This window comes from Lepus europaeus, chromosome 21, assembly GCF_033115175.1.
Source record: "Lepus europaeus isolate LE1 chromosome 21, mLepTim1.pri, whole genome shotgun sequence".
Lineage (NCBI taxonomy): Eukaryota > Metazoa > Chordata > Mammalia > Lagomorpha > Leporidae > Lepus > Lepus europaeus.
Window position 1 is genome coordinate 3406018 of NC_084847.1, and position 10464 is coordinate 3416481.

The window sequence follows — 10464 nt, forward strand, 5'->3', positions numbered from 1 at the left end:
TAAAGTGGCCATGTGTCTATCAACTCTTTAGAGGCTCCGGGACCTTTTATTACACTCCTCCCTCCTCAGGGCAACTCAGTGCTCCCATCCCAGCACCTGCTTCTCTGCTGCCAGGATACTAAGTGGATAGAGACAGTTCTGAGCTCTCTGGATCTCCAGGAGAGCACAGCACAGCTGTTCCGAAAAATCTGTAAAGCAAGGTCAACGTAAACAAGCCCTTAAAAGGTCCATGTTGGTGGGACTCATTCTATAGCTGTCAGGGCGTACTTCAGCCCTTTGGAAGGACACAGAACTTTGTGTCCTTACGGGCAACCTTACGCCATCTCTGAACTGTCCCACTTCTGGCTTTGTTCTTTTTTTTTTTTTTTTTTTAATTTGAGAGGTAGAGTTACAGACAGAGGGAGAGACACAGAGAGAGGTCTTCCATCTGCTGGCTCATTCCCCAAATGGCTGCAACAGCCAGAGCTGAGCTGAGCTGAAGCCAGGAGCCAGGAGCTTCCTCTGGGTCTCCCACGTGGGGATAGGGACCCAAGGCCACTTGGGCCATCTTCCACTGTTTCTCCAGGCCTTAGTGGAGAGCTGGATCAGAAGAAGAGCAGCTAGGACATGAAGTGGTGCCCGTATGGGGTGCTAGCATTGCAGGTAAAGGCTTTACCCGCTACATGATAGCGCCAGCCCCAATAGCTGAGTTTTAAAATGAGAAATCAGAGGCAGGCGTTGGGGTGCAGTGGGTTCAGCCATCACTTGAACTGCCCACATCCCACACTTTGTTCATTATTGATCCCTTGATCTTGAGGCCCTCTCCCTCCGTCCCCATCCTGAGTCCCATCTGTTGTTGGGTTCATCCAGGAAGCCTCTTTTCTCATCTCTCTCCATGTGACAGCTGCCCCCCTTCACATTTCTGGACTGTGCTGGGCACCATGTAGTTCCTAGGTGCTCTGCAGAGGACAGTGTGATTGTATGATTTGGAGTCAAGGGAAGGTTTTATTTCCTATATATTTTTCTGTTTATTATCTGAGTGTTCTTAGACATCACTAAGTTTCAGTCAGAATAGAAGAACAGGGGCCGGTGTTGTTGGGTCAGTGACTTAAGCCACAGCATGTATCACCTGCATCTATTTGAGTGCTGGTTCGAGTCCTGCCTGCCCTGCTTCCAGTCCAACTCCCTGCTAACAGGCATAGGAAAGTAGTAGAGGATGGTCTAAGTACATGGGCCTTTCCATTCACATGGGAGCCCAGAGGAATTTGGGGCTTCTGGCTTTAGCCTGGACCAGTCCCAGCTGTTGTGGCCATTTGGGGAATGAATTAGCAGATGGAAGACCTCTTTGTTGTTTTTTGTTTTTGAAAGGCACAATTACAGAGCAATTGAGCTCGAGATCTTCCATCTGCTGGTTCACTCCCTACATGGCCACAACAATTGGATGGAACTGGGCTGATTAGAAGCCGGGCCAATCCAAAGCCAGGAGCCAGGAGCTTCTTCCAGGTCTCCCATGTGAGTGCAGGGGCCCAAGTACTAATGTGCCTGCTTTCCCAGGCACGTTAGCAAGGAGCTGGATTGAAAGTGGAGCAGCCAGGACTCGAACTGGTGCCGATATGGGATGCCAGTGGCGCAGGCAGCAGCTTTACCCACTATGCCCTGGTGCTGGCCCAGTCTGCCTTTCAAATAAATAAATCTTGTTTAAAAAATATGCAAGTACAGAGTTGGCCATTCAGCCTAGCAGTTAAGATGCCAGTTAAAACACCTGTATCCCACGTCAGAGTGTCTGGGTTTGATTTTTATGGTGTACTCACCAGATAGCGGGCATTGTGCTCTCCATGTTCTCATTTAACTTCCTGTAATTCATCCCATCATGTAGTTGCTGAAACTACAGATGAGAGAAGGTTCAGAAAGATTGTGTTGATCAAACTGAATATTATTATGTCCCAAAAGATAGGAAATATACATAGGTACCTAGAAGAAACCCAAGAAGAACATATACTGGTCTGTTACCAGTGAGGTGAGTCTCTGTGACTTTCACAGACTGTTTCTTTCACTTTTGTCCCCTTTGCACCTGCTCCTGGGTAGAGCATGTAGAAAATGCTTAGTAAATACGGGTTGAGGTAGAGAATTAAGTTCTCTTCTCTCCTTTTTTTTTTTTTTTTTTTTTTTGACAGGCAGAGTGGACAGTAGAGGGAGACAGAGAGAAAGGTCTTCCTTTTTGCCATTGGTTCACCCTCCAATGGCCGCCGCGGTAGGCGTGCTGCGGCCGGCCCACCGTGCTGTTCCGATGGCAGGAACAGCGTTCTTCTCCTGGTCTCCCATGGGGTGCAGGGCCCAAGCACTTGGGCCATCCTCCACTGCCCTCCCTGGCCACAGCAGAGAGCTGGCCTGGAAGAGGGGCAACCGGGACAGAATCTGGTGCCCTGACCGGGACTAGAACCCGGTGTGCCGGCGCCGCAAGGCGGAGGATTAGCCTACTGAGCCACGGCGCCGGCTTCTCTTCTCTCCTTGATCCAACTTGGTCGGATAGGCCCCAGTGTTGATAGTTCTGTCTTTGGGTGTTAGTTCTTGGTGCTACTGTAACACTATTCATCTGGAAAATTCCCCAAATGCCCTTACACTGTCAGAGTAGAAGCCTCTTGGGATGGAGGATGAGCTTGTTGTGTTGTGGGACTGTATTTCCCTGGCTGACGAAGTCGCAGCCCTTGCAACAGGCAGTGGGAGTTGCCCAGCAGAGCCCTGAGCCAGCTGGAGACAGTCTGCTTGTTTAGTGACTCACTTGCAGCTGACACAGCCTTGCCATGCCCTTATGAACTGCTCTCAAGTGGATCTGCTCAGAGCAGCTTGGCACATCCCAGCTTCAGTTCCTCCTGCTCCAGGTCCTCTGTCCAAGGCTGACAGGACCAGCTGCCCTCAAGGCACTTGTGCTGATGTAGGAACTCTGCAGGTATGTAGGGTTTTATTGAATCATTTTATTATTGGATGGTTTTATTTAATCACTTTATTTGAAAGGCAGAGAGATCTTCCATCCACTGGTTCATTCCCCAAATACCTGCAATGACTAGGGATGGGCCTGGCAAAACAGGTTGAGCCTGGAACTGAATCCAGGGCTCTCACAGGGTGTCAGGGAATCTGAGTACTTGGGCCAACATCAGCTGCCTCCCTGGATGTGAATTAACAGGGAGCTGGAATTGGAAGTGGAGCCAGTTTTCAAACTCAGGCACTCTGATGTGACTTGGAGGCATTCTAAGCATTGTCTTTATTTATTTATTTATTTAAAAGGCAGAGTTATAGAGAGGCAGGGAGGGAGAGATAGGTAGATAATTAGATAGATAGATAGATAGATAGATATCGGTCTTCCATCCACTGGTTTACTCCCTAAATGGCCACAACAGCCAGAGATGCACCAATCCGAAGCCAGGAGTCAGGAGCTTCTTTCGGGTCTCCCACGTGGGTGCAGGGGCCCAAGGACTTGGGCCATCATCTGCTGCTTTCCCAGGCCATAGCAGAGAGCTGGATAGGAAGTGGAGCAGCCAGGACTCGAACCAGCACCAATAGGGATGCCAGCACTGCAGGCAGCAGCTTTGCCCACTGCGCCACAGTGCCAGCCTCATATTTATTTATTTTTAAAGATTTACTTATTAATTTGAAAGATTTACAGAGTGAGGGAGAGACAGAGATATCTTCCACCCATGGGTTTACTCCCCAAGTGTCTACAATGGCCAGGGCAGAGCCACGCTGGAGCCAGGAGCTTCATCCCAGGCTCCCATGTGGGTGGCAGAGGCCCAAGCACTTGGGCCATCTTCTGTTGCTTTCCCAAGTGCATTAACAGGGAGCTGAATTGGAAGTGGAGCAGCAGAGACTTGAATGACACCCATATGAGATGCTGGCCCTGCAGGCCACGGCTTTACTTGCTATGCCAGAGCGCTGGTCCCACCCAACTTCTTTTTAAAAGCCTTTATGATGCATTTTAAGAAATGTTTTTGGTAACTATTTTGATATAATTTCAAATGTACAGAAAAGAATTGAAAGATTAGTACAAAGAACTCTTCTATACCTTTAACCCAGATTCACACCAGCATTTGGCTCATCTGCTTTGTTGATTGACCATGCATGTCACCCTAGCATGTGTGCACATGCACACACATGCTAGTCTTGTGAACCAATGATGGTAAGATAGTGCACCCCTGTACTTCTGAATACCTGTTTATTTCCTTAGAACAAGGACATACTTTTATTTCTATAACCACTAGACATTTATAAGAAAAAAACAGCAAATTAAATGTCAATGTAATGCTTATTGTCTAATCTACCATCTACATTCAGACTTTGTCCATTTTCTGATATGGTCTCAGTAGTGGCCAAGGTCTGTGGTAAAGAAAAGCATGGAGTGTCTTTCCCTGTTATGCTGGCTCAGAGGACAGCAGAACAGGCAGGCATTTGGAGAAGTGACTGCTCTGCACGATGGATCATCAGCTCTTTGTGTCTCAACAGGACAAGAGTGAGGGCAGCAAGAACCACTGGGCAACAATGTCAGCGGAAGTGGAGACCTCCGAGGGGGTAGATGAGCCGGAGGAAAAGAACTTCGGGGAAAATCACATCAGGTGAGCAGTGAGGGCTGGCTGCATCCCATCAGGTGGGCCTAGCACTTGGTTTCATCTGCTAGTGGCACCAGAGAGTGGTTGTGGGTCAGGGCTTGTGGAACTTGGGATAGCTGGTGGGCTGTGTGGCGATCAAGCACATGCAGCCCCTTGGCTGGCTGGCACTCCATTCATTTGTCCTGTCCCAGTGTCTTCACCAGAGGCAGCACAGGTGCCAAGTGATAGAATTCGACAGTTGTCCTTCCCCCCCACCCCCCAATCTCTTCCCTTTCCTTTTTGAGACAGGTAGAGGAGACAGAGTTCCCAAATGTTGGCTCACTTTAAGTGCCCACAGTGGCAGGTACTGGGTCATGCTGAAGCTGGAAACCTGGAGCTCAAACCAGGTCTCCTACTTGAGTAGGGACACCCAGTTACTTGAGCCATTACCTGCTGCCCTCCAGGGTCTACACTGGTGTAGTGGTTAGAATGCCCACATCCCATATCTGAATGCCTGGGTTTAAGCCCTGGGCCTGCTTCTGATTCCACCTTTCTGCTGATGCAGACACAGTGAGGCAATAGATGGGTACCTACCAGCCAGTAGGAGACCTACACTGAGTTCCCATCGACTGGCTGGGAACCAGCAGATGGAGCTGTCTCTGCCTCTCACATCAATAAAAATAGCTGTTCTTTCCTCTGGGCTGAGGAAGGGTTATCAGTGGCAAAGCTGGCTCCATTCATGGCGCCTTCCACTGGTGTGAATATGGAGGCAATTGTGACTGGGGGCCAGAGCCAATTCTCTTTGAGCCTCAGATTACTGGGGACTGTTCTGCATTGTTCTTAGTTGTAATAACCCTGCCATTGGCAAAGTTCTTTTCTAATACCGTGAAATAATTGTTGATAATTGCATGTGGGTGATACAAGCTAATCTACAGCAGCCAGCAGAGACTGGATGGTGGCAGGGCTGAGTCTTGCTCGCTGTGACACATGGACTTTGTGGACACATACCTGCTCAGGTGCCACCATGTTTCCTACCTTGTCCAACCTTCAGCACAGCTTTAGCCTGATATTTTTTCTACTCCAAAACATTTTTTTTTAAAAAAAGAAACTAACTTAAATGTACATGATGTGACTTTATTAAATACTGTTTTTCTCCGATTCTAACTTCCTGATCTTAATTAACTTCACTTCTGTTGCAGTGGAAACCAGCAATGCAAAGGTAGTGAGGTACACATAGAGCATTCCATAAGTACAGAAACAACACTTACTTCCTGTGTGATTTTGTTCAGCAGCATACCCAAGGACCGTCCAGCCTTCACAGTCAGTCCCTGCCCCCCTTTTCTAAAAAAATTTTATTTATTTGAAAGAGTTAGAGAGGTCTTCCATCCACTGGTTCATTCCACACATGATCACAACGGCCAAAGCAGAAGCCAGGAGCCAGGAGCTTCTCCCAAGTCTCCCACACAGGTGCAGGGGCTCAAGGACTTGGGCCATTTTCTACTGCCTTCCCAGGCCATAGCAGAAAGCTGGATCAGAAGTGGAGTAGCCGGGACTCGAACTGACGCCCATATGGGATGCCTGCAGTGCTGGTGCTGTAACCCGCTGCGCCACTGTGCCACAGCAGCGGCCCCCAATCACAGTTCTTTACGGCTGCAGCATCTGAGCCATTCCCAAAGGCCAGGCTGTAGAAGCCAGGAACACTGATGGGAGTAGAGGTGGTTTCTTCAGCCACTAGGTGGCCACAGAGACAAAGCATCATTCAGTGTTTTGGTTTTTTAAAGACTTATTTATTTAAAGGTTTATTTATTTATTTGAGTTACACAAAGGAGAGGCAGAGAGAGAGAAAGGTCTTCCATTCACTGGTTCACTTCCCAGTTGGCAGCAATGGCCAGAGCTGTGCTGATCCAAAGCCAGGAGCCAGGAGCTTCTTCTGGGTCTCCCATGCAGGTGCAGGGGCCCAAGGACTTGGGCCATCCTCTACTACTATCCCAGGCCATGGCAGAGAGCTGGATTGGAAGTGCAGCAGCTAGGACTTGAACCAGCACCCATATGGGATGCCGGCTCTGCAGGTGGTAGCCTTACCTGCTATGCCCCAACTTATTTATTTGAAAGAGTTACAGAGAGAGGAGAGGCAGACAGATCTTCCATCTGCTGGTTCACTCCCCAAATGGCTGCAATGGCCAGGGCTAGACCAGGCCAAAGCCAGGAGCTTCATCCAGGTCTCCCACTTGAGTACAGGGGCCTAAGCACTTGGGCCATCTTCTACTGCTTTCCCAGGCCATTAGCAGGGAGTTGAGTCAGAAGTGGAGCAGCTGGATCTTGAACTGGCCCACATATAGGATGCTGGCATTGAATGTGGTGGCTTAAATTGCCATGCCACAACACTGGCCCCCAGTGGTTCTTTTTTTTTTTTTTTTTAAAGATAAATTTGAAAGGTAGAGTGGCAGGGGGTTGGGGAAGAACAATCTTCCATCCACGGGGTCACAGCCCAAATGGTCACAGTGGGTGGGCTGGGCCAGGTTAAAGCCAGGAGCCTGGCATTCCTTCTGGGTCTCCTTGTGGGTGATAAGGACTCAGCTGCTTCCCAGGTACACTGGCAGGAAGCTAGGTCCAAAGTGGGGTTGGGACTCAAACTAGCACTCCTATGTGGGATGTGGGTTAACCAAGTGGTGGTTAACCTGCCATGCCACAACACCTGCCCCAATTGAGGTACACGTGCTTTGAGGAGCAGGCCAGTCATCGCACGTCCTTGGGACACTGTCTTGTCTGCTCACCCTGCACTCCCCGCCAAGGCTGTGCTGCTGGTGCTGGAATGAAGTGTCTGAGCAGCAAGTGGCCACCTTGGGGACTGGCTAGTCTTTCCACCCATAGTTAGGAAGGACTTACTGACTCTTATTTTCTCTGTCACATACTCTCACCTGTACTCCCATCTCCCAACAGAATGGCTGATCTCTCTGAGCTCCTGAAGGAAGGGACCAAGGAAGCACATGACCGGGCAGAAAATACCCAGTTTGTCAAGGACTTCTTGAAAGGCAACATTAAGAAGGAGATATTTAAGGTTTGTGCCATCAGTCACAGATGAGGGTGGGTTCCAGCCTCACAGGGTCAGGTTGGGGACTTTAGTCCCAAGGAATTGCTCTAAGGGAGCAACTGGGCCATTCTTAATGCTCCATGCTTTCTTGGCATTAAGCTGTGCCTCTCCTCATGGCTTAAGTGGAATGACATAATGACATAAAGGAAACAAAAGCATCCATATCCCAAATAATTCATCATGTTATTCCTGTGACACAAAAGCTTCCTGAGCATGTTAAATAATTCACTGTATTGGCCAGCGCCGTGGCTCAACAGGCTAATCCTCCACCTTGCAGCGCCGGCACACCGGGTTCTAGTCCCGGTCGGGGCGCCGGATTCTATCCCGGTTGCCCCTCTTCCAGGCCAGCTCTCTGCTGTGGCCCTGGAAGGCAGTGGAGGATGGCCCAAGTGCTTGGGCCCTGCACCCCATGGGAGACTAGGAGAAGCACCTGGCTCCTGGCTTCGGATCAGTGAGATGCGCCGGCCGCAGCGGCCATTGGAGGGTGAACCAATGGCAAAAAGGAAGACCTTTCTCTCTGTCTCTCTCTCTATCCACTCTGCCTGTCAAAAAAAATAAATTAAAAAAAAAAATAATTCACTGTATTAAAACGAGTCAGGCTTGGGTCTTCAGGAACTTGATGATGGATGTTACCTGCTCCTTTGTCTGTAGCTGCTCAAACACGGCGAGTTTGGGCACTGCTGGCCAACCTGCAGCACATTCCAACAGTGTCTCCCCCTCCCCCCAATAGCTGGCCACCACCGCACTTTACTTCACGTATTCGGCCTTGGAGGAAGAAATGGACCGCAATAAGGACCACCCAGCCTTTGCCCCCTTGTACTTCCCCATGGAGCTGCACCGGAAGGAGGCACTGACCAAGGACATGGAGTACTTCTTTGGTGAGAACTGGGAGGAGCAGGTGCAGTGCTCTGAGGCTGCCCAGAAGTACGTCGAGCGGATCCACTACATAGGGCAGCATGAGCCAGAGCTGCTGGTGGCCCACGCATACACCCGCTACATGGGGGACCTCTCAGGGGGCCAAGTGCTGAAGAAGGTGGCCCAGCGGGCACTGAAGCTCCCCAGCACAGGAGAAGGGACCCAGTTCTACCTGTTTGAGAACGTGAACAATGCCCAGCAGTTCAAGCAGTTCTACCGGGCCAGGATGAATGCTCTGGACCTGAACCTGAAGACCAAAGAGAGGATCGTGGAGGAGGCCAACAAGGCGTTTGAATATAATATGCAGGTACTGGTGGGGCCAGCTCTGGGTGCCCTGGCTGAAGAGGGAGGCTTTGACACTGAACAAACCCAGAGCTGTCGGGTGTGATGTGCCATTAGTACAGATGAGCTGCAGTGGTGCAAAAGGCTAGGGAACCAAGTTGGCCACCAGAAGGCACAAGCCCAGTATGTATCTCCAGCCTGCTGTGGCAGATGGCTGTGGGTAGGGTTTGGGAAGGGTGAGGCCCCCAGCATGTGAAGGGGTCTAGGGCACTGGAGCTGTCCACCTCCCTCTCATCATCGCAGGATACTGGTCTTGAGGAAGGGACAGTTTCCTCCTTTTGACAAAATTGCTATGAAGAGTCTTGCTTCTTAATTTGAGGGAAAGGCAGTCACCACGGAGGGTAAGCATGGTTTATATGCAGCTTTTAGATGGAGTGAAGTCTGGAGAGGCTGACTGTCCCCCGTGCCCCCGGTCCGTCCTCAGGGACAAGGGAAGTGGCTGTGGATGGGTGAAGTGCCAGGCTGACCAAAGACCCTGCGGCCCTCCACTGTGGCCCCCAGGATGAGTCTGCTCTCCTGCGGTCTCATTCTCCTACGGCTGAGGTTTTCAGTGTTTCCTACAAAACAACCAGCAGCTACAAGTGTGAAGCTGCAGCACCCTTTTTTCGTGTTTGGCTCTTATAGAAGGCTGGGCACGGGTCAGTGTCCAGGGAGACCTGTGCTAGCAGCATGGGTATGGTGGCCACACATGCCCAGAGCTTGTGCCTTGGAGGATACCACTGCTGCCCACCAGGGGGCTGCCTGCGAGCTAGTTGGTGCTCCTGAGCAAGCTCCTTCAGAACAGGGGAAAGAGGTTCTGCTCTGATGGTTCGGTTCTTCTGCTCCTCAGATATTCAGTGAACTGGACCAGGCTGGCTCTGCACCGGCCAGTGAGACTGTGGAGGACAGGATCCCCGTGCACGATGGGAAAGGAGATGTGCGCAAATGTCCCTACTATGCTGCTGGACAAGTCAACGGTAGGTCTGTGTCCTGAGCCCCTCTGCTGGGGTCGGAGTGTCAGTGATCCCCCACTGACACTGTCTCCTGTTGGTGCTGCCACACAGGTGCCCTGGAGGGCAGCAGCTGCCCTCTCCGAGCAGCCATGGCTATGCTGAGGAAGCCCAGCCTCCAGTTCATCCTGGCCGCCGGTGTGGCCTTGGCTGCAGGACTCTTGGCTTGGTACTACATGTGAAGGACCTGTCACGCCACACTGGGGCCCTCCTTCCAAGTGACCACTGGCCCATCTCCACCTCTGACTAAACTAACACCTCAGGTGACTTTTTTAAATGCTGGGATTAAGAAAATAAGCAACCAATAAAAGCCAGTCGCTCGAGCCTCTGCCGAATATCATCCTCTCTGTGGACCTGATGCTGCACTGGAACTGGCCATCCCAGGGAACAGCCAGCACTGTGGGGCAGGGCAGGGCAGGGCAGGGCCAGTGAGCCTGGGTGTCCAAGCCAGCTCTGTGCTGGGGCCCCCACACCTCCAGGCCCTAGGCTGTTTCAGGCTGGCATCTCCCTCCTGGCAGGTGGCCAGTAAACCCAGGCTCTGTGGAAGGAAGGCCAAGGTCTTGCCGAACCA

General features: G+C 50.9%; 1 protein-coding gene across 1 annotated transcript in view; it reads left to right on the forward strand.

Annotated features, from left to right (window-relative positions):
* HMOX2 (heme oxygenase 2) overlaps positions 1-10216 on the forward strand; it is a 41308-nt gene extending 31092 nt beyond the window's left edge. Inside the window, exons 2-6 of the mRNA XM_062180977.1 lie at positions 4474-4583; positions 7497-7614; positions 8378-8869; positions 9734-9860; positions 9948-10216. Coding sequence (XP_062036961.1) covers positions 4510-4583; positions 7497-7614; positions 8378-8869; positions 9734-9860; positions 9948-10075 — 939 coding nt within the window. The 5' untranslated portion in view covers positions 4474-4509 and the 3' untranslated portion in view covers positions 10076-10216. The remainder of the gene's footprint in view (positions 1-4473; positions 4584-7496; positions 7615-8377; positions 8870-9733; positions 9861-9947) is intronic.
* The last annotated feature ends 248 nt before the right edge of the window (positions 10217-10464 follow it).